The sequence below is a fragment of the Rattus norvegicus genome, chromosome 8, assembly GCF_036323735.1.
Source record: "Rattus norvegicus strain BN/NHsdMcwi chromosome 8, GRCr8, whole genome shotgun sequence".
Classification (NCBI taxonomy): Eukaryota; Metazoa; Chordata; class Mammalia; order Rodentia; family Muridae; genus Rattus; species Rattus norvegicus.
In genome coordinates, this window is record NC_086026.1 from 78,872,104 (window position 1) to 78,895,858 (window position 23,755).

The 23,755-nt window shown below is 46.4% G+C and overlaps 1 protein-coding gene across 5 annotated transcripts in view; it reads left to right on the forward strand.

Annotated features, from left to right (window-relative positions):
- Rora (RAR-related orphan receptor A) overlaps nucleotides 1-23,755 on the forward strand; it is a 733,021-nt gene that overhangs the window by 689,394 nt on the left and 19,872 nt on the right. For all 5 annotated transcript variants that reach the window (XM_039082824.2, NM_001427367.1, XM_063265167.1 and 2 more), the window contains 3 exon segments: nucleotides 3,384-3,469; nucleotides 16,605-16,746; nucleotides 19,129-19,524. In XM_039082824.2, the coding sequence (XP_038938752.1) occupies nucleotides 3,384-3,469; nucleotides 16,605-16,746; nucleotides 19,129-19,524 (624 nt within the window).

Genomic DNA, 23,755 nt, shown 5'->3' on the forward strand with positions numbered 1-23,755 from the left:
GTGAGAATGTCAACACATGTGATCAGATGACATTCAGAGGGCTTGCTGTAGGAGCAGGTGCATTTTCCTCATCTCCCAAAGAGCACTCACAGCTGAAATTACCTTCTGAGATAAGACAGCCATGCAGGGGGTCAGCTAGCAGAACAGTTTTAATCTGACCAAATAGAGCTGAACCTTGTTCTACAGAGGCCGTTCGGTCCCCACCTGTGACGTGCCTGGAGAAGCTCGTTCTAACTAATTCTGATACTTTAGCCTACGTGGCCTGCTGAGGCTAAGCACAGCACTCGGGAACAAAGGTCTAGGGAAATGGCCTCATCTTGGACAGACCAGCGAGTCTACATGAGCCCATTCATTCTTTGCTTTGTGGCCTCCAGGTAAACTTGTGCAATCAACTCGGGTTTGGATAACCTTGACTTCGGAAAGACCCGAACTTATGTAAGGATTAAAACCAAGGGTGCTGAAGCCTGACTCAGGCCCCCAACCCTGAGCCAGCAATACCAGACCAGCTGCCTGAGTCCGTGCTGCCGTTAACCATTGCCCTGCCCCAGTCAGGCTGTGAGCCATTCCCAGGTGGATAGTGTTAAGGCAGAGATAATTCCAACCCTTCCCCATGACATGAGCAGACCAGCAGACCTGTCTGTATAATTTAAAGCACTACTGGAGCCATTTTAAAGCATTTGGATTAGAACTCTCTGAACCCCCCCCCCCCCGCCTTGCAGTTTTAATTCCTGCTCCACCCCAGTGCACAGCAGCAGAATTCACATTCCTATCTGACTCAGGAAGTAATAGTTTCCCTGGAGGGTCCAGGCACCTCCATGGCCTTTAGATTCCTATACAGAATTGATATATACATATCTCCCATCACTGAGACAGACTGAAGATGCTTTTGCTGCCTTACATCTGTGTGGCTGTATTTGTGTGTGCATGCATGTGGCGATCAAAGGCTCCGTCGTGCGTCTTTCTGAAGCATTCCCTACCTTGTTTCTATGTGGAGGCATGGTCTTTCATTGAACCCAGTGCGCACCAATTCAGTTGGTCGGGAAACTCTTGCCTCTGCCTGCCAAACACTGGAATTTCAGACTGGCTGTCATGCCCACCATGCATTTAGGTGGGTGCTGGAGATCGGAACCCAGTCCTCTGTGTGCAAGGCTGATGGTTTACCCACTGAACCCCTATGCCCTGAAGATGGTTCTTGAAAGGCCTGGTTGAAGAAGAGTGATGCTCAATTTGCCTCAAGTGGTTCTGATGCTGATTTACACGGCGGGGGCTAAAGAGGCTGCTGGTATCATTTCAGTGATAGCGTAAAGCGTAAACACAGGCAGAAGGCAGCTCCTGGTGGGTTGTCTCTATTTCACAGATAAATTCTGTTGAACAAGTGGACTGAATAGTGTTGCCTAATTATTCTCTTCCTCGCAGGTCAGGGTGGAGGCAGCCAGTTCTTATTAGAGACTAGTTCGTGCAGTTGGGAAAACCCGGGTTGGAACTGTGGGCTGATGGCCCTTTTTAGATGCCTTTTCCCTCTGCCACTTGTTTGAAATGTGTTGAGCACAAGTGCCTGGTGCTGGAAGACAGCCTTTCCCATGACTCTAGCAAAGATACTGAAAGGAACGCTTACTACGAGGCCTTATGCTATGTGACTCAAGGAAGTCAAGCAAGGCGAGGTTGGAAATTCTAAGTTGCAGTGTCACCATTATGAGGCAGTAGGCCTCCAGATGATTCTGAAGAATTTGAGTGGATTTTGGACAGTCTCTATCTGGGCAGGAGGGATGCCTCAGTAGTTAAAGAGTGCTTGCTGCTCCTCTAAAAGGACCTGAGTTGGGTTCCTGGTGCCTCTGGTGGACAAACTCCAGCTATAGGGAGTTTGTGCGCCCTCTTCTGGCCTCTAGAGGCATTGCTCACATGCACACACCCACATATATACACAGCCAAATCTTGGATTGACAAACAAGGGATACAGTGCTGAAAAGATACATAAGAAAGGACCGTCCTTCTAGAATAACTGGAAGTCAGCGCAACACTCATCTTCTTGGGAGTTAGCAGGCTGCACGGTTTATAGTGAGTTTTAATTCAGTAGTTTTGTATATTTGGATGTTATTACATCATTGCATCAAGTACTAAAGTCAGTGGTGGTATTTCATTAGAAGAGAGTAGGCGGTGCATTCGTGTGTGTGTGTGTGTTGCATACATCACACAACAGAGAACAGAGTCCCTGGATGAGACCATTGCTTTGTGAGAGGCATAAAGCTACCTAGCTATGGCATAAAATGAAACTGACTGTGGTCCTTGCTATTCTGGGTGTTAAACTTGGCAGATGATGTGCTGTGGTGACAACCAGTGTGGAAACTTTGGGATGTAAATGTAGCACAACTGAGCATTCTGGGTAAATGGGGGTGTTGGGGGGTGGGTCATCACCATCACCGCAGACCAGCCTCGGTCTCTGTGATTTCACATATAAACCCGGTCTAAGAGATGAGTTAAATGTGAGATTTTTTTTCTCCCCCGTGTATTTTATTCTGTATATTTCAGGGTTTCCATTCTACTTTTTCTACCTCCACTGGAAATACAGTGTGTTTATTTAGAGATATGCCTGGCCAGGACATTAAACTTTGGTGTCATATCTTAATCATTTGGTTTTCCAGAGGCAAGCAGCTTTAAATAATTAATTGCATAAAAATACATGGATGCTGCACCCCCCCCAAAAAAAAGATCAATTTCCATCATAAAAAAAAAATTCAGAAGCAACCTCTCCTGTTTGTCGAAATTCATCATTATTAAATTTGGGCAGGATATTAACTTTATGGCTGAAAGGTTTTGGCTGCACAGAGATGAACTAATTTTGAACACATGGCAACTACATTAATTCTCTGAAAAGATGAGCGAGGAGCCCTTCCTATCATACGTAACTTATTAATATTTTGAATTGAATCATTTTCCTAAGTAGACCTGACTTTTTGGGGGTGTATTTTTCTCTCCCAGTCAAGAGCCACATGCTCAGCCAAGACAGATTTATGACCTTTTAAAAATAATGACGGAAAATGAGATGGGGTAGGAGGGGACGTGTATTAGTGTCTGCTCTGCTCTGAGGCCTAAACTGCGAACTCTCCAGTTCTAGGAGCCTTTGAAATGCTGATTCCAGTCTTCTTGTGGGCTCTTAAACACCTTCTCAAATGACCCATTTTAATAACCCGAAAGCTATTATATAACGAGCAGCCATAATTTAGTCCGGGGCTCTAGGGGGACTCGTGCAGTTCAGCAATGAATAGTTAATGCAGGGTAATGCTTATCAGGTTATTAGTCTTCGCTATACAAATGCTGATCGGGGAACGCTTTTATAAGGTGTTTAAAAGAAAATGTAATTAACTGGTTGCATGCTTCTGTTGCAGCTCAAATTGAAATTATTCCATGCAAGATCTGTGGAGACAAATCGTCAGGAATCCATTATGGTGTCATTACGTGTGAAGGCTGCAAGGTAAGCTGTTTGAATTGTTGTTGTTGTTTCTATTCGTGTTACGAGGCATCTTTGCGATTTCTATTTATTTTTTTTTTTTTACCTCCAGTCTACCTTATATAAAAGTTCTACTCCTTGAGCTTCTGAGTGATGACGACAGGTTGTGGTCGGTGCTGTGCTGTTAGACCGTATTCACTGTAGTTGCTTAGAACCTAGCTAGTCCTTTCCTAAAGATGGCAGAAGAATCAAGAGTGAGGGACCAGAGTCGACTGCACTGATGAGATACCTCTGGGATGGAGAGATGATGGTTCAGTGGGGAATAGCATTCCGTGTGTGAGGACGCATTCCCTGGCATCTATGCGGAAACTCCAGAAATGGCCACTCATGGCCATTACCCAAGCCGTCTGGGGTAGAGATCCCGGAGGCTTACTGACCAGCTAGCCTAGCTGCAGCAGTGAGCGCCAGGTTCAGTGTGAGACCCTGTCTCCCGGGGATAAGGCAGGGAGTTTCAGGGAAAGACACTGACATCCCGTTCTGGCCTCCCTTGCTGCAAAGGGCATGCACACACACCTTAGATAGCCCATTACTGGATTCATGAGAAGGTATTCCCGTGAGTTTTACTTGGTTGTGACTGAGTGTTTCTGTTGCTATTCAGATGTTAAGTTATGGGAAGAACTGAGCTTTAATCCCTCAACTTCATCCATAAAGTAGCCGTGACACCTGCCCTTCCCACCTGTTAGAACCTGAGAAGTGTCGCTTGTGTCTACATAGTGTCTTCCTTATTGCTACTGCGACCATTTGTATTCTGTGACCCTGGAGCCATGGATGAAGAGCATGCTTACTGTGAGAATGGGAAAAGGATGCTTATCTTAATTGATCCAGGACCACGCCCCCAAACTGTTATTCAGATTTCCATTGGTTAAATGTTAAATTCTTCTGCCTGTATGGGAAGAGTCCTAAGACCGGGTTAAAGTAGCACAAAATGAGTGGGAGAGTTGCTATTTGATGCAAAAGGCCTGGGAGACAGTAATAGCCAAACCCAGATTGGCCCTGAGGCTTTTTAAGATTGGGGGCTGGGGGAAAATCTGTGAATTTGGTTTGCTTTCCATTAGTGAAAACTAGAATGTATTCGATAAGATAGAATCACCTGCAGACGTGCGGACATAATGGCTGAGAGATTTGGGGAGATTAGCCTCATCCTTTTCTAAATTCTTCCTTTCACTGCTAATCATATCATTGGCTGATTTACATATATGTAAATGTACCATCTAGACTGCAGGTTAATGGAGGTGGATTTTTAAAAATTATCGTGCATGTTTATTTGGGGCAGGAAGAGGAGAAGCCATGGCATGTATATGGAGGTCAGAGGACAACTTGCAGGAGCCTATCCTGTGGGTCCTCGGAACTCAGGTCATCAGTCTGGGTGGCAAGTCCCTCTACCCACTAAGCCACCTCACTGGTCCAAAGTGTGGGACTTTTGTACACCACCAAATCCTTTTGTACTTTTGTAAAAGGTCACCCACCTTTCAGAAGTGGGGAACTTGTTACTTGAGGGGAATTTTGAATTATTCATCTCTGTGGTTTAGGCCTCATGGTACTGGATTAAAAAAAAGAAGACAGAAAACTATGCCCCTTTATTCCTTAATCTGTCCTCTCTGAAATAATTATTTTAAAAATGAAATACTTGGGACTGGAGAGAAGGCTGAGTGTATAGCAGTGCTCTACAAGTGTGAGGTCCTAGCATAGAGCGTGTGTGCTCTATGTATTGACAGGGGCAGAACCAGACAGATCCCCAGAGCTCACCTGCCAGCCACCAGAGCTGAAACAGTGAACTTCAAGTTCAGTGACTCTCTGTCTCAGGTATTAAGAGTGACAGAGGAAGATACCCAATGTCCTCCTCAGACCTCTTGCATGTCCCACAGATATGAAAAGAAAAGTTGAAATACTAACCTAGCTATACACATGACCTGTCCGTGACAGCTGGCCCAACTTCAGCCTCTGTATCCCCAAACTTATGTCCTCGGTGGGAGTACCAGGTCCTCTCTTGTCCCTACAGTAGTGTTTACTCTGTTGTGGTCCTCTGCATGCATAGCCTTTGTGCATGGCCCATCCCCTTGGTGTCTGTACCACCTATACCCTTGGCATTCTGCCCTAGAAGCCCAGCACTCCCTCTGAGTCAGTCAGCTGTGCCACTGTAGTTCTATTCTATGTATTGAACTGACAATGGATTATCTAGAAAAATGAAATTCGGGCTAGAATGGGGGTGACTTGCATGCTGTGTCTCAGGCTCATTAATAACAGGCTAGTCAGTAAGTCCTGAATTGACAGAGTACACATGCACAAGATACATTTTAAGGCCCACTATTTTTTTTTCTGGAGAAAGTAAATAAAAACAGTAAGGCTAACAGCAGTTACAGTCCCAGTATATCCAGACACCTTCATCCCCCACTCCCCGAATCCTGTCCTTGCCACACCTCCATGTTGAAATGGTGTTCAGCTCGTCTGCTCACGTGACTTCCCACAATGAACACCAGTAAAACACTAGAGTGTTGTTTATTCAGAGCTGTATAGTATTATGAGTTTGGTTTTGAGGGATACAGTATGTGTTCTATATTATAGTGTCTGACTGTAATAATTTTCTCCCTAGTTACAGAGAAGTCTACAGATTTCTGCCACTGCCATTCATTATCACATTCTAACCAGGTGGAGATGATCCCACCATGTAAATCATAAATAATTTTCTTTCTGGCAGTATAATGAGACATAGGAGGGTAAACAGCATTATATATCAAATGGATGTGTAATAAGGAAGGGGGAGAGGAAATGGTCTGTGTTGTTGAGGCAGTTACTTTTCTATTGCTGTGATAAAACAGGACAGACACAACTTATAAATGAAAGCATGCCATTGGGCTTACAGTTTTATAGGGTTAGAGTGTGTGAAGGCATGGCAGTAGGAAGGCCAAGAGCTCACATCTCAAACTGCAAGCAAGAGGTAGAAGGCAGGAGTCTGCTGAAACCTCAGAGCTCGCCTCCAGTGACACACCTCCTCCAACAAGGCCACACCTCCTCTAACAAGGCCACACCTCCTCCAACAAGGCCACACCTCCCAATCCTTCCCAAACAGTTCCACCAACTGGGGACTAAGTATTCAAACACAGGAGTCTGTGGTGGGGGCGGGGAGGGGCAGTCTCATTCAAGCACCACAGTCACTTTCTGAGCTAGCTGTTTTATAGGTATATCTAAAAATCAACCTGACCATAAAGCCAGAGACCATGATCATTGAAGTAATTATCATTTTTCCATATCATTTCTTACGTAAGCAGAAACCGTAGCTGTGAGGACTCCTCGCTTGCTTCCGGCTCTTCCCGGTTTGCCCTCTGCTCTTACCCTCTAGACAGGGACAGTGTTCTACATGGCCTCAGAGTCTCAGACTACCTGGGTTGGAATTCTGCCTGGGATTTGTCAAGTGGCTTTATCACCTAGATATCAATCCGTTCCCCCAGCCTGTTAGGTCAGGGTAGCAAGCTGCTTGCTAGAGTAGCCTCATGCATCCAGGCGAGCCTCTGCATACCCGAGAGTTGGCTGTTGTTACCCAAATTCCTCCATACTTTGGCAGTGCTCAAGGTAGACAGGTACTATTAATGGGATATCCATGGTCCAGTCTTGTCTTCGGTAGCCATTGGCACTCTTGCATATCAAGGCATAGGATAGTAAAAGTAATACGAGAACTCTACCTTGGGGCCACATACCATAAGCCCTCTAAGGAATCCAAACATGTCACTGACTAAATCCTCCCTCAAGCAGTTTGTGGTCTATCGGTAGAGAAGGGGTCTGTGCAGGGCAAAAATAACTGTGTGTAAACTCGCGATGCCCATATCCAGCTGATGGCGTTAAAGAAATCTGGGCCTGCTTCAGTTTCACAGGGACGGGGAGGCATCCTGGGCTATGAGTTAAGGAGAGTGGGGAATGGCAGCCTTGGTTGTAGCCACTGCATTTAGGGAAGTGCATTCCCCCCAGCTGGAAGGGAATAAGCGCTGGTTTCTGTGGGTCGTGGAAGGGAACAAGGGTTCCCTCCAAGTCTTAAGGATGCTGTAACAAGGTTTTATCGTCATTGAGGTGCATTGCTTGCTCTCTTGAAAGAGTACCACAGCAGTATGCAAGGCTCCCCTGTCAAGAGAGGTTTCTGAACTCCTCAAAGCAAATCTGGTTGATCCCTTGGTAAGAAAGAGCAGCCGGTGGGAACCAGAGGTTGGAAAGACAGAGAGAAAAGCCTAGAGATGATGCCTGGGGTTGTAACTAGAAAGCTGAGTCTCCATCCTCACCCTGTGAGAAAGGAATGTGCTGAGAACTGTGCTCCTGGTTAGGCCTTTGAGAAATGGCCCAATGGCCACTTACTCTCCCTTCTCCCTTCCCACGGCGGCTCAGCCGATAATGGAACATTTCTGTCACAGACACCTACTTTTTGTTCGTTTTTCAAATCCATAACTGTTTTAGGCTTTCGTCTCTACAGTTTCAACTGTATGGTTGTTTTAAGAAGTATATGGTGTACGTGCAGATACCACGGAAGTCAGGAAAGGGTGTCAGATCCCCTGGAGCTGGAGTGAGATTTGGTTATGAGCTGCGGGAACCTGGGGCTTTTGCAAGAGCGGGAGTACACTAACCCCTAGCCTCCGTTTTTAAGTTTACTGTACAGTCTAGTACTGGGGGTAGTAAATTGCTTTTTCATACTTAAAGACTCTTTGCTCTCCATAAAAATACATATAACATATATATATATATATATATATATATATATATATATATACTCATCAATGACTTATAGCTGAGACAATATCCTATGTGAAACTTCCTCTTCCAGTCAGTCACAGGGAAACTTAGAATCATCTCTTCATATAAGCATCTTGTAAAATAACTATAGGAAGGTCTTTAATGATATTTAGAGTATGTTACAGATATTTTTCTCCCATCTGAGGAAATCATCAAAGTGTGTGGAGCTTTGTATGGGCTTGGCTGGAAAGAAACTCGACGGCTATTCATTCCCTTTAGGCCCTCCTAGCTCTACATGAATTCTGCCATTTTTGTTATTCAGTTGTTAAACAGTCACTCTGACCCCTGAGCTGGCTCTGTATGGTTTTCAACATTAATGTTTTCATATTCAATATTTTTTTTTGGTTCTTTTTTTTCCGGAGCTGGGGACTGAACCCAGGGCCTTGCGCTTCCTAGACAAGCGCTCTACCACTGAGCTAAATCCCCAACCCCATATTCGATATTTTTTATCTGTAATGCTTTAAAATGCCTAGTCCTGGACCAGAGCTTGGCCTTTTCAAATGAACGTCAGAGCTGGGGGAAAAGAAGCTGTTACTTCACCCTTCCACCATCTAAACCTTCCATTCTGCTGTGTTAGGCGATGAGGTGGGTGGAGCAACTCTGCTTCCGCCTCCAGCACCACAAAAACTAGTGGCTTGTCCCTCCTCAGCTCACAAACAAACTGAGTTCCAGATGGTGTGGTAGGTAGAATCTTCCCTGCCTGAGAACTAGATCTCTGGATGGTTCTCCTGGGGTTGCTGAGTGCCTTCCTCAGGACTGGATCTGAGACTGTTGGAGCTCAGGCGCTGGCAACACCTACACTTAACAAATGGGACACCTGAGGTGATGTCAGCTCCCAGTCAGAGCTCATTGCCACACTCAGTTCCACGAGGAGGAGGAGGTGGGCCGTTATCTATGGAAGAAAGTTTTCCCGGGGAGTACTTCGGCATGCGGCATGCGTGAGCACGGGTGAGGTGGGGGTAGGGCAGTTGTACGCCAGCTAACTGGTGCTAATGAGGCCACCTGTTCTCCTCTAACGACTCCGAGTCTTTCCTCCTTCACTGCTTAGGAGACTGACTCCTGCTCCAACTCCATTTCTACTTTCTCACTTCCTTCGACTCTTCTTCTCCCTGACTTCAATCTATAGATGACCTATCCTTACCCTCACTAAACCTGGCAGTTACCATCTCTCTCCCACTGTCTAGCTTCTCCAAGTTCTATCCACATTCTTCCTCGCCCTCCTGAACATTCTCGAAAGGAAGCTCCCAGGATAAATAAAAATCGGGACCTAGGGCATCCTATAGCCTCAGAGTACTCAGCTCTTCTCAGCACAGGCAGACGCAGAACCCACTTATACAGTCTCCCAGATTTCCAATTCTTAGTCAGACTGCAAAATGCAATGCTGTGGGCAGGCATAGGAGCACTCACAATAACTCAGAGTCATGAATAAATCTTGGTTGTCAAAAAGCAAATGTGTAGCCATTCCAACTCGTCTGCCATTAGAATTCCGCGAGGCAGCTGTCAGCTGTTTTCTTGTAATTAAACAGCCAATGAGCAGCTAATTAAGACATATGTGTACACAGAAGTGGAAGTGGGTATGTTAATGAACTGTAGGAATCAATTCATTACGTGAAAATTGTCAAAAGACCAAACATCAGATCAGTATTGCAGCCTGTGCTTCATGGAGAAGCAGCCCCAAGTGGGAGGGACCTCCAAGTCCAGGGCAAGACTCCCAAGTACCCTGCTACCACACAGCTCAGTGGCCAGCTAGCCCACATGCTTGAGTGAAATCAGTAATAACCCCAGTGTAAAAAGTCACTGATATTTCAAAAAAAAATAATGAGCTAGATCTAGCAAACTAATTTTCCCGCCTGAGTAGAGGTGCAGCCTTTGAGACCCTGTATCACCCTCAATTCCACCATTATCGGTAACTTTCACTACACATCTAAGAAGTGGGTTAGGGGGGCTTATTTTTTCAATCTGCCCCTCATATTTCATATGTCTTCATGATAAAGTGCTTGCTACACAAGTTTGATCCCCAATAACGCATGCCTAAACTCCCCAGAGAATCCCTGAGGCCAGCCTAGCCTAACTGGTTAGTGAGCCATAGGGTCCAGTGAAAAGTCCCTGTCAGGGAGGGAGGGAGGGAGGGTTACAGCTCCTGAGGATTGATGCCCAAGGTTGACCTTTGGCACAGTTGCCACAAAAGCAAGCCTTTGGAATAAGATGCACCCAGAATCTAGAACTCAAATCTAGCACCTCCTGTCATCTGCTTGCTCTGAGGTCTTGAACATACAGCTCTATTTCTCTGAACTTTAAACCTGAACATACAACAGATATGCAAGTGGCTACCTTACCTACAGTTGAGGGGGTGTCCTCCGCAGCACCTAGAATGGTGCTCAGACTGTTCCGGGGCCCTCTGCCCGATCCCACCCTGCCATGCATTCAGCAGCAGGTATCTGAGTTAACTGCAATGAGGGGTAGAGTCAGGGCAGGAGTGAGCCTGGGAGGGGCCGGCTCAGAAAAAGTCCCAAAGAAGGGGTGGGGAGGAGATTCTGAGTTTCCAGGCAGTAGAAGATGGAGGTCCTTTAAAGAGCTAGAACACGGCTTGGTCTGTGTCGGACTTTGGGAGGAGGACTGAGTCTGGGAGAGAGATGCTTGCCTATCAGGAGGGTGAAGCGCTGGGGTCTGGCAGGCAGGGAGGGGACTCCAGGGACAGGTCTTAGGATTCGAGTCTGAGTGTGTACTCAGATTAGGACGGCAGAAAGGAGCTGTTGAAAGCCTACTACGGTTTCAACATGAAACAGGGTTGAGAATTTCCACTCCGAATAAGAGATCAAGGCAGGAGACACACATTTCTGAACTCCACATCTTTGTTAGTGGAGGTGGGAACACCTCCGCCAAACTGTTGAGTAAATTTCAAATTCTGGACGAAGTGCTTCCATTTTTGTACGCTATTCCCAACCGCATGACCACCGCTTGGACACAGTCTCAGGTTCAGTCTGCACCGGGCCACTTTATTACTTGTCAGTTTAGACAGCCACCAAAAGTAGTAGCCGTCAACTGAGCCCCAAAGTGTAGCATATGCCAGTTTCTGTGGTGTAAATACTCCACTATTGCAGGCACCCCAGTGCGCCAGCTTGCTGGGGAGTCAGGAAGAAATAACCAGTACTTCAGCATCTCCAACTGCTGCCACCCGTCTGACCTACTGGACCGCACCCATTATAATAAATTAATCATCGTTTTTAGTGGTGTTAGGCTTAACAACTGGATTGGATGAATTTCCTGGCATTTAGTATTCACCTCTTGAATACAGTAGGTGAGCTTTCTGTGGTGAACATCCTGGCTCTAGTCCTAACCCAGGGAGTGGAAGAAGGCCCCACCCAATGGTCTGATTTCATATATATGACCATTTTGTTTCCTCAAAAGTATGGAGCAATAGACACATCATAAATGAGACTCAAAAATGCACCTTAAAGACAACCTCAGCAGCTAAGAGCTTGCATTCCTCTTCCAGAGTTTAATTCCCAGCACCCGCTTAAGTGACTCAGAACCCTCTGTAAACTCTAGGGAATCTCATGCCCTCTCCTGGCCTCTAGACCCTGCACTCAAGTGTACAGCCCACACCCAGGGACACACATGCATAATAATTTTTATTTCTTATATTTTTGCGATTATAATAGATACTTCATTTCCCTTTCCTCACTCCAGACTGTCCCATCCATTTGCCCTTCCTTTCATTGTTTAATTAATTTCAATTAATTTTCATTCTGCATTTTGATAATTTCAATAAATAATTAATTCCAATAATTTTAATCAATTAGTCTTTCTCTTCATTAACTGTTGTTTCACACACATGCATACTCCTATATATTCCTAAGCACATCGGTCCATACTATGTTACATGTTTCAGGGCTCTCCGTATGATATCGCATAAGCAGCTGATGTGCCATTCCCTCTCATAGTGTTCTCTGGCTGCCTGTGGTTCTCTGTGTCTGGCTGAAGCCTCTTCGGTCTTCTGCTGCCCATGTTACCATGCCTTATTGGTGCCCCTGTTCAGCTCATGTTCAGGCAGTCATACCGGTGAGACCATTTCACATCGCTCAGATTCGTGATTTCCCGTGAACTGTATCTCTAAAGGTAGCAGATCTGTGTCGCATTGTCAAAACCTTCGTGGGTGATTCCATCATGTCACCGGTTAAGGGAAATAGGGCCGGATAATCGTTCAACTCCCTCCAGCACTCAAGGCCCTATTGGTGTTACATTTTGAAGGGCTGCGTGACAGCCTATAGCCACTAGGTGGTGGTAGTGTGCCACAATCCAAGCCTCTCCTGCCCGAGGTTGATCATGGTGACTCTTAGCTGAAGTCCACCATGTCTAGAATGGAACTACTTCTCTTCAAGTGTTTGGGCGTATCTTTTGGTACTAGTAAAGTTACATGGAGATGTTGTTAATTTCTTTCTTGACAGTCCTTGACTTGAGTGCTGGCTTTGTGATACACATTCCGCTCAGAGCTTTACTACAGGCTGCTCAACCTCAGAAACTCATGTCTCAGAGGAACCTTCTCTAGGACGTGCTCCAAGCAGGCAAGATCCTGCTTCTCACTCAGCTGCCCCCCCTTAAGAAGCAAGGAACCCCCTAAGCTTTCTATGTTTTTTTCTCACTTCTAATTCTCTTCTCCTATGGACTCTAAAGCTTTACTTGTTTAACTTGTATAACTTCCTAGACATTTAAACCGCTCAGAAATCTCTCCAAGGAATATTGGGGTAGGTTTTTAAAGAAGGCAAGGGGATAGGAGACAGCTCAGTGAGGTGTTGGCCATGTAGACACGAGGACATGAATTAAAAGCCAGGCATGGTTGTGAGCATGTGCTACCCGTCCCCATGCTGCAGAGGGAGGGAGCGGAGACAGACAGATGCCTGGGCCCACTGATCAGCCAGCCTAGCCTAATCTTGAGTTCCCATGAGCAGCCCAGTCTCAGAACACAAGGTAGGGAAAGACACAAAAGTCTAAGGTGAACAACACCTGAGAGGCAAACCTCAGATTTGGCCCCGGAGTCCACACACGTCGGGGAAAACAGACAAAGAAGGCAAAGTACTCAGTCTTTCTGAAAATGCAAGTTCAGTTTGACCGAGTCAGGACAGCCTTTCCAGTGCCTCCCTAGAAAGCTCCACCAGAGCCCTCCCATAGGGAATGGGGTATTTGTCCCTGAGGATGGAACTCTGTCATCTTTGTCCAAGAGAATGGCCTTGTCCTGGTTCTCAGCGCTGCCCTCTCATAGCTGCTGAGCAAGCGTGTTCTTGATGGACTCGCCTGAAGAACAATGTGAGGTGAAGAGGGTTTGTCTGCTGAGTTTTGCCTTCCCAACTCCGTATCTAGGCAGACAGCTTGGAAGCCAGTGGCAAGCTCCAGGTGTTGCCCCCCGCCTCCAACCCTAGACACACAGAATGCTGTGTTAATTTTCCTCGCAGTTTACAGCCCGGTTCACTCAGACATCCCCAATGAGCACAACTGTGAGCCCTTGCCCTGAGGTTCATTGCTGTTCACTCGTGAATGAGCCGGCTTGTGCTATGGGTGGGGTAGGTAAGACAACCAAAGGAGACTACTGCCTCGGGCAGAAAGGGAGATGCTGGAATTGCAGACTGATTCCTCCTGTGGCTCCCGCCCCACCTCAGCTGCTGTAGTAGACTGAGTTGATAAGATGCTTGTACAGTGGCAGCCTGGGCCAGCTGAAGGAACAAATCTAAGGGAAAATCTTAAAGGAGACAAGAGTGTTCTGGAGAGAAGTTTGGAAAAAAATCTCTGCCCTGGCTTCCTGGGAGTGGGGTTTTGAGCAAGTCCTCCCATCTCAAGAGGTCCTTTTACCCTTCACACAAATAAAATAAAATAAAAATTTAAATCCCTGTGAAAGAAACGTAGAGGGTGTAGCCAGTGGAATCGATAAATGGACAGAGACCAAAGTGACCACCCATGGAGTTGACCTCTTAGTGTGTTTTTAAAATATCTCTTCTTGGCTTCCTTCCAGTGAATTCTAAGAAAACTATTCCCTCTCCCATTTTACCAGGGAACACACATGCACGTGGCTTTAAATATTTTGACAGTGGCTGCTTTCCAAGACACTGGACTTTCCATACAGAGTGGGTTAGAGGAGCCTAGCTCACATGCATCTAACTTACTGAGCTTGGTCCACGCAGACCCCAGGCCTTACACAAAACTAATCATGAGGCCAGTGATGGCAGATTTCCAGTGCCTTACACACCTGTCCGTTGGCCTGTAGAGAAATAATCAGGAAGCAAAGAGAAAGAAGAGTCGCTCGTGGCCCCACTAGCCGAGACCAGCAGTCCTTCTCCTTAAGGGGCATAATTTTTCATAGTTTCTTTTCCATCAAATATGGGAGTGCTCTCTCACTCTCAGACTGGATTACACCAGCCTTAGATCTTTAGCCAATTTTATCACCTTTTTATACTAAGTTTTTTCTGAAACGTGATTTCAGTGGTCACCCAACTCCACAGTATGAGTGCGTACTAGAACTGAAGTCAGTCATTATTGGGCATCTAACCTTCTAGAGAGAGAGCATCCTCTGAATGAATCTTGTACCTCTTTTCTCTAGAAAAAGATTCCCGGCTTACAGGACAAGCACATTTTACTTCTGACCCTAATAATTCTGATACAGTAGTCAAATCTGCCTCTAGAAAAATCTGCTGGCTGAAGCCTATCAATATTTTGACATTCTTTCTTCCATTTTCCCTTTACTCCCTGCCCCGCCAATGTCCCCTTGGTTGGAGACCATCTGTCTTTATCGTTAACGACAGCCCTGAAGATGGCCATTCTCTCCTGTACCCTTCGTGGTTCTGCTTCACACAAGCAATTCCTTTGTTGTGTTTTTCTTTTGCCCAGGTTAAGATACCATTGAAAGAACACACACACACACACACACACACACACACACACACCCTGGCACGTACTTTGGAAGTTATGAAATATGCTTCTAAGTAGCACATGTGTTGCATGAGAAATCTATGGTGGATTAGAACATATTTTTTAAGTCAGCCATAGTGGGAATATTACACCCATGCTAAGCCTGTGGGTTTCTCCTACCAAAAAAAAAAAAAAAATCACTGAAAAAAAGCTTGCACTCTCTAGTCCGCATACTGTAAGTCAGGAAGTTAATAAACACACACCTTGAGGCCAGCAGCTCCCATGTGACTCCACACCTCCTCATCTCCAGTATGTGAGAAGCTGGTGACCACCACACTGGACCTAATCCTAAAGGCCATGACTCTAAACACTGCTGACTCCCAGCCAGCAAGGACGGAGAATTCACAATGTAACTAATCCTTGAAGTATTCATTCCACGTGTCATCTGTTTGCACCAATAGGCTCAGACTTGGAGAGTGAGAGATGGCCAAACAGCCAGAGGCTTGAGTGGTAGAGAGAAAACGCCACAGCACACTACAGCACACCCAGACAGAAGCCAGCTGGGTGCAAACACATTTCCCTTAATTCTGGGCAGCCCAGAAAAAAGGTGTTTATCTTACCAAAAAGTGTTTTGGAGGCTGGGGAGATAGATGGCATCATGGGACGTGACACTTGCTGCAGGAGCATGAGAACCTGAGTTTGAGTCCCCAGCACCCACATAAAAAGCCAGGCATGACATAGGCACCTGTCATCCCAGCACTGCGGGAAACAGACGGGAGGCTCACTGAGACTTGCAACCCATCCATTTCAGGTACAGTGAGAGACCCTGTTTCAACGAAATGAGGCAGTGTGACATCAGAACACTCCCTGTGGCCTCCGCATGGGACATACATGTGCACACACAAACAACAGGCACATACCTTTGTGTATACCTCCACACATGCACCAAAAGAAAAGCTATTTTGGAGATGCAGGTTAAAGGTGAAAATCCTGGGGTTGGGGATTTAGCTCAGTGGTAGAGCGCTTGCCTAGGAAGCGCAAGGCCCTGGGTTCGGTCCCCAGCTCCGAAAAATAGAACCAAAAAAAAAAAAAAAAAAAAAAAAAAAAAAAAGGTGAAAATCCTTTGGCGTCATTCCAGCAAGCACACAGCCTTGATCCCCCTGATCATGCATCTTTTACACAGGCAATTGGGTGGAAGTTAAAGGAAGTTTTGCATGGGTAAGGGATGGAGGATTAGGCTCTGGGGGTTAATTTTACTCAAGGAAAAAGAAGCGACTTTAATTTCATTAATGGTCTCCTGGACGATTCTGCTCCAAGCTTAACCCTCCATTAAATATTAATGCTACTCGGTGCCCGATGCTTAGCACCCAGCCTTTGGATATCACTGCTGGAGCTGACACTAACCTGTTCCGTGTTTACAACTGAATCACAGGGCTTTTTCAGGAGAAGTCAGCAGAGCAATGCCACCTACTCCTGTCCTCGGCAGAAGAACTGTTTGATCGATAGGACCAGCAGAAACCGCTGCCAGCACTGCCGGCTGCAGAAGTGCCTGGCTGTGGGGATGTCTCGAGATGGTGAGCCTCTCTCATAGCTGCAGTGGGACAAATGCATGGTGTGGGGCAAGCACTCACGTGACACGGAGCTGCTCCATCAGGGGAGGGTCTCTCCACCCTTTCCCAGGCCCCTGTGGCAGCTTTCTGCAACCTACAGCACTTCCTGTATCCGTGATCTCCTGGAATCAGCTAACTAGCTGGTGAGGGTAGACAGAGAAACGTCATGTTAGTCAGAACAGCTTCAGGCTGTCGACATTTCAGAAACTACAGGTGCGTGTCATCTGAGAGCTTTCGTGCAGGAAACCCAAGCCAGGACAGATTGGTACTGGCCTTTTGCTGGTAAGTCTATTGGCACTTGGCAGGAAGTAGTTCTTACGGTAACTGGGTCATCTGAAATGCCTGCCAAAGTCAAATTTTGCACCTTCCAAACGTGCGAAACTAGTGAGGCTCGGTGATAGTTGTCCTTTTTTCATTGAGAAGGCATGACAACTAGGGATGGGCCACTTTCCAATTACAGAGCATCCCAAGATCCCTCCGTGAAGCCGCTCTGAAGTGCACCGAGTAACGCCAGGATTCCAGACAGAATCCACGCATGGAAACTGGCAGGAAGTGCAGTGGGTCCATTTTAAGGGCTTTTCTGAGTACACTAACTGACCGTCTCTAGAGATGTCCTGGGGTGTGGGGTGTCGTCTGCCCTTCCTACCACCCGCTGTTCTTAGGGCCACCAGAGCCACACAGGTTCAAGCTCACTTTCACTACCTATCCTGTGAGTCTTTTTGCAGCTTTGTCCTCCTGACAGTTAGGTATGTCTCCTGCCTGCCTGTTACCAATGCGTTTCCTTAAAAGCTGGTCCCAGCAACTGGATACAATGGTCATCTTATTAAGACGAAAGTTAAAGTATAATTTTAGAGCTAGAGCAGAAGCTTTACTCCTGGGGTTTTCTAAAATAGCCTTTGCCCCTCCCCAAATTAAGTATTTTCAGGACGGTGCCTTATATATGTATGTCATAAAATACTATAGGTTGTTGTGAGAAATCTATTTCGAGGTTTATAAAATTATATACCCATTTTGTCGTCCAGTCCCATCTGAGCTGTGGAAGCTCCAAAATGGCTGAGATCCTAGTTTGTTCCCTCTGTATAAAGGATAGCACATCCTCCCCCTGGCAAGAGGAGTCCACCAGCTGGTCAGTGGAGTGGGTTCTCGGTTCCCAACTGCATTTTCATCTCCCCTGCCTTCTGCCCCTCTGTCACTCTGACAGTGCTGGAGTAAATGAGTTCATCCCCCCAATCAGGAATCAATTTAACCATAATCAATTAGGAGAACTAAATTCCTCCAGCAGAAAGCTTCATCTACAGAGTGCCTAGACAAGGGGGCAGGGGGCCAACACCCTCGGTGGGAGAAATCAAACCAGGAAAAATGTTTTCTATATCTGGGTGAGTGTTTCAGTAGAAAAGACCCGAGAGACAGTGAGGCAGGAAGCTGCTGCCAGCCACCCTTGCCGCCTTTAATATGAGGCCCAGTCCTGAGGAGAAGAGCCATAGCTACAGACCCTCCCCAGGGGCTCTTACAGGCCTTGCCCTCCCTTGTTCTTTTTACCTGAGGCTAAATAATTATAGAGAAAAGTATCAATTAATGATAGATCTGGTTAAGATGCCGGGGTTTGTGCCTTAACTACTTGAGAGACAGAGAGGATGACAGCTTGCATCTGGGAGTTCAGGGCCAACCTGGGCAACACAGTGAAATGGCCCCCATCTCCAAAAAGAAATACAGACAAGGCCATGACAGCCTACAGCTCTCATAGGTCAGGCCGACTCAGACATACAATTCTGGAAACTATAGATGGTTTTACCATGAAGAGCCCCAGATCCAGCTGGGCATTGTCATCCTTAGATACAGAACAGAAAGAATACATAGTAAAAGGTGAATCTCTGCATCTCTGCCTGTCAGTTCAAACACTACAAAGTAAGGGGCCGGTCTGGGCCGGGCCATGTGGTATATATAAAGTGAACGGATCACTACACCACAGAGCTAGGTGGACCATGCCTGTAATCCTAACACAATACTCAGGAGGCTGAGGTGAGGTGTCCACTAGTTCAACCTCGTGGGACCCTGTCTCAAAAAGAAAGATCAAAACATTATATTCTTAGTGAGCCTAAGGGTACAAGACTACAAAAAACAAGGATGGGTTGCCTGGGCTAGCTTGCAAAAAAAAAAAAAAAAAAAAAAGTATCACCCCCGGTGATGTGTTGGGGGTGGGGGTGGGGGGAGGGGACTTGAAGTTGTTCTTGCTTTGTGGGCGACCTGCTTCTGTGCTGACTTGCTCTGAGACATTCTGGAAAGCTGAAAGCTCTGAGAGGACAACTCTGCACGGTTCAAGGTGTGCTTTACTTTCTCTCTGCCCAGCTGTCAAGTTTGGCCGGATGTCCAAGAAGCAAAGAGACAGCCTGTACGCCGAGGTGCAGAAGCACCGGATGCAGCAGCAGCAGCGAGACCACCAGCAGCAACCTGGGGAGGCTGAGCCGCTGACGCCCACCTACAACATCTCAGCCAATGGGCTGACGGAACTGCATGATGACCTCAGCACCTACATGGACGGCCACACCCCCGAGGGCAGCAAGGCCGACTCAGCTGTCAGCAGCTTCTACCTGGACATCCAGCCCTCCCCAGACCAGTCGGGACTGGACATCAATGGGATCAAACCCGAACCCATATGTGACTACACACCAGCATCTGGCTTCTTCCCCTACTGTTCCTTCACCAACGGAGAGACTTCCCCAACCGTGTCCATGGCGGAACTAGGTAAGGCGGTATGCGTGCTGCCTCTGGCTTGCTCTTGGCGTTCCCTGTGACGTAAAAGGGGTACAAGGGACTGACCTCTCTGATGGGCAGAATTTCCCCTCCACCTTTCCCAAGATTCAGATGCCAGCCTCGCTGTCTGATTGTTTCCCATGGTGTTCGCCGCAAATGTACCGTACTGGAGCTAGACAGGATGTGTGTAAGCAGCCTGTCCTCCACAGTTAGCGCAGGAGAAGGCCACCTGAACTGGGTGTTCACTTAGACTCCAGGTATATTCCCTTATGCCTAAGGTCACACACATACACAGACTCCACCAGCCAAATCTAAGCCAGAGGCAAATTTTGGTAATTTTAAAGTCTTTAAATTGGTTGCTAACATTTTAAAATTTTTTAATTGACACTGGACAGCTGTGTGTCATTTGGGACATTTATGTCATGAGGACAGTGTGCCATTTCAATACATGTGCACGTGGTGTAATAATCAGCCAAGGGCATTTAGCAAATCTATCACATCGAACACTTAAAATTGAGTTATGGGTGAGCATTCAGAAGCCTCCTTTCCACCATTTTCAAAAGGACGGCCATATTGCCATTATCTGGGCCACCCAACTGTAGAGCCTCATGTGACAGTTTGTTCCTCTTACAGTTCCAACTGTACCATGCACCTGTTGCCCATTCTCTCAGTCCCAGCCCTGCCCTGCTAAACTTGAACGCTTACAAGAAAAATCAGCTGATAAGCTGATTCGTGGGGGATTTAATTTTTTAAATTACATTGGGCCAATATTTGTGAACACCAGTAAACCGCTGGTATCCTTGGGGGATGACCCATCTGGGGTCCCCTCAGGTAACCAAGTTTGCTGCACTGGTGTGAATTGTAAATGTCTGAGGTAACTTTACCTCTGAACTTGTCCGGATGTTTTAAAGATGACCATTGGTGGCAAAACTGGTAAGATTTCATACAGGGCTCACTTTGCCAAAAGGAAGAAAAGAAAAAGGTAAAAATGAATAAATAAATAAATAAAATAAATAAATAAATAACAAAACAAAAAAACCCCAAAGATGCAAACACCTCTGTTTTCCTCTTGTCAGAGAATGGCCATTTCTGGGGAGATGCTGGTCTAGAAACGCTGACGGCACAGACAATGGGAATGTTTCCTTCACGTGCATTAGGCTAACACCCTCTCTATATTTAATCAATTTTTTAAATATAGCACTATTATTAGAAGAAAACCTTTGATAAGAGCCTTTATAAATGATCTTCTGTTCCCAGTGATTCTGCACGTGGGGTTATTATATTCCTTTGGGATATTTCAATTAGCTGCTGCAGAGACCAGCGAGCTGCGATGGGGGCCCGAGGTCGTAAAGAACCAGCGGGTTCTGACTTGAGCACAGAAACCCTCGGTTTACAGCCATAAAGGCTGTGTGCTTTAGATGGCACCTCCACCTCTGTACCCCATAAAACATCATATATATAGATATATATGAAAATTTATATTTCCAGTCCAGAGTCTCCAAATAGAACAAATTGAACGTTCTCGACGGTTTTTCCACAAGCATCTCTTTATGGATCTAAATTTAAATCCTCGGGAGCTGGGGCTCTTTCAGCTGCTCTTTGACCACCGCGCAGCACTAACAGTGCACCACCGCTCTTTTGATTAGCAGAGGAACCTCTGAACTCAGAAGCCATGCTGAGCAGAGAGAGGTTTGGTTTTTTCCCCCCTGAACTAGAACAAGCAGCCCCCCCTCTTTTTTTTTTTTTTTTTTTTGCCATGGAATCTTGGTTGTCTGAACCTGAAGCAGAACTATAATGAAAATTAAACTTTCAAAAGTGAATAAGGGTTTGATCGAAAGCTGACACGTTCCCACGTAAAGTGACCTGGCTCACCCCATGCCTGCTGCCTCTCTGCCATGGCGACAGTGAACCTGCGTGTTTGCCTGCCAGCTAGTCCGTGCTGAAACAGGTCCCCGGAATTGAGTCAAAGCCTTACCTCAGCACATGGTATATTTTGGCTAAAAGTTCACAAATCCCTGAATAGGGCTATAAAGGGTCAAGCTGGTGCCCTCGAGTCTGTGGACACACCTGTACTGTCACTTCCCACTGGGTCTGGGAGCCATGGGTTATAGCATTTTCCAAGATCAAGTGACTCAAATAGAAACCAAGCTGAAAACTGAATTAGAATTCTTCCGAAAAGGGGTATTTTCTAACCCATTTGTGTGTCAGGCTGGTTCAAGGGAGCTGAATGTGGCATAAAATGGCCTAAGACTGGCTGAACCCTCTTCAAAGCTGCCTTCTATTCTGTGAGGTTTTCTGCATAGCCTATGCCCTGTGGTCCCTTCTCCCAGTTAGTTATTCATTTTACACCCCATTTGCTGCCCCCGCTCCCCAGTCCACCCCTCACACAGTCCCTCCTCCGCCCTTTTCCCTTTCTCCTCTCGGAAGGTTGGGAGCCCCTCTGGGCATCCTGACCTTCTTGGAGGCTAAACTTTGCCATCAGGATTCAAGCAAGTGCAGCTGCACGGTAGGAGAGTAAGCCCTGCATGAACATATCCTGAGTTCAGTCCCATCTCTCAACAACTATACGTGCAGAATTTGAGCAGCACAGGCCTTCATCCTTGACTAGGAAATCTTGCCCTTGGCATTCAGCTAGTCCTGAATCATGCATTCTGGATAAACACCCAAGGTTCATTTTATAAAAAGTGCTAACTGGGTTTGTTACAGCGACCGTTAGTGATGAGTGAGACAAGAACCGGTCCGTGTGGGTCGTGGCCCCTCCCAGCTTCGCAGTTGGTTGTAACCCACTGAGCCACACAGCCCACAAGCTGCAACTGTCCCTCGTGGCCATTCACATGTCTATAAAGGTTTGCACAAACTCTGAAGCCAGAGCTCTGCCTCTGGACAACTGCAACACTCTTGCCTCAGGTGCCTAGCCAAAGAAACGGGGCACTGTCACCTTCCTTCCTCTTCTGGATATACATATTCCGCCACACCGCAGCTGCCGTGTAAATGTTAATTACTGATGCTCTCGATAAAAACAAGATGCACTTAACATAGGTGATACCAAAAGTTCTGTCCTACCCTCGGGTCTAAGAGGAATCTTAGACGTTGGGACTTCGCACTGGAAGGGCTTAAAGATTGTAACACACACTGCATAATTAATGTGGAAAAATTGAGATTTTTCTCGCTCCCCCCCCCCCCCAGTAAGCTTACAGCTTTGCATTGAGCCTCATCCACAGCTGTCCCTGGTCGAGTGCTGTCAATCCAAGGGTAGCAGGTGGAACACACCTGGGTACCTCGTCAGCACCAAAACTGTGAGGGTTGAGGAGGGAGACACTCACTGTGTCCCAGAGCAAGAAAAATAACTGAGCTGCGGTGCTTCACCCAGAAAGTTTGTCTCCTGACTCCTAGGTTTTAGTCCCTCACCATCCCCACCTAGCCTGAGAACCACACTAACTTCTGACATCTTATGCAACCTGGTTATACTATCCTTTGCTGAAAGGGACGTTTAGAAATAGTGAGGGGCTCTTAAAAATATTGGCCTTGCTAGATCCATTATGAACTGGAATCAGAAACTGCCTGAACGGTTGTCCCCATGTAGCTGCTGCCCCCTGCTGACCTGCTCTGTGCACTGCATTAGTCATTGTCCCTTCCTATTGGCTGCAGTAAAAGCCCCACATAGGTCCAGGCATAAGCCATTTCTGCAGTGCTAGGAATCGAACCTAGGGTCTTGAGCAGGGCAAGCAAGCACTCTGCCTCTGAGCAACATCCTCAGCCCTGAGTAAAATTTAAGATAGAGCTTCACTCAGTACCCCAGAAACTCACTGTCACTTAGGCTGGTCTTGAACTCGTGGCAATCCTCCTGTTTCGGCTTCCCAAGCACTGAGATTACAGGCATGTAGCACCATACTTGGCTCCCAGTAACTTTGGTTAGGACCAATTGAAACCAGGTATTGACCATAACTGGTAAAGACATAGGGATGAGCAATGTGTGAGCTCTACAGCGCCCCCTGGAGCTCATCGTTTTAATTGCAAATCTTGGTTTATAGTCTAGACCCTGTCCTCCACAGTGAGAGCTCTTTATCTGAGCGTTCATTTTCTCCTTTCCAACACCCATACTTTTTATCTTAATGAGCAGGCTTCTCTGCCTCTCCTCAGGTCTGTCTCCTTGAAGTGCTTTCTTTTGTTTACGTTCGATTTCTTTTTCTTTTTTTAAAATACTATTTATCCAGGCTGTTCT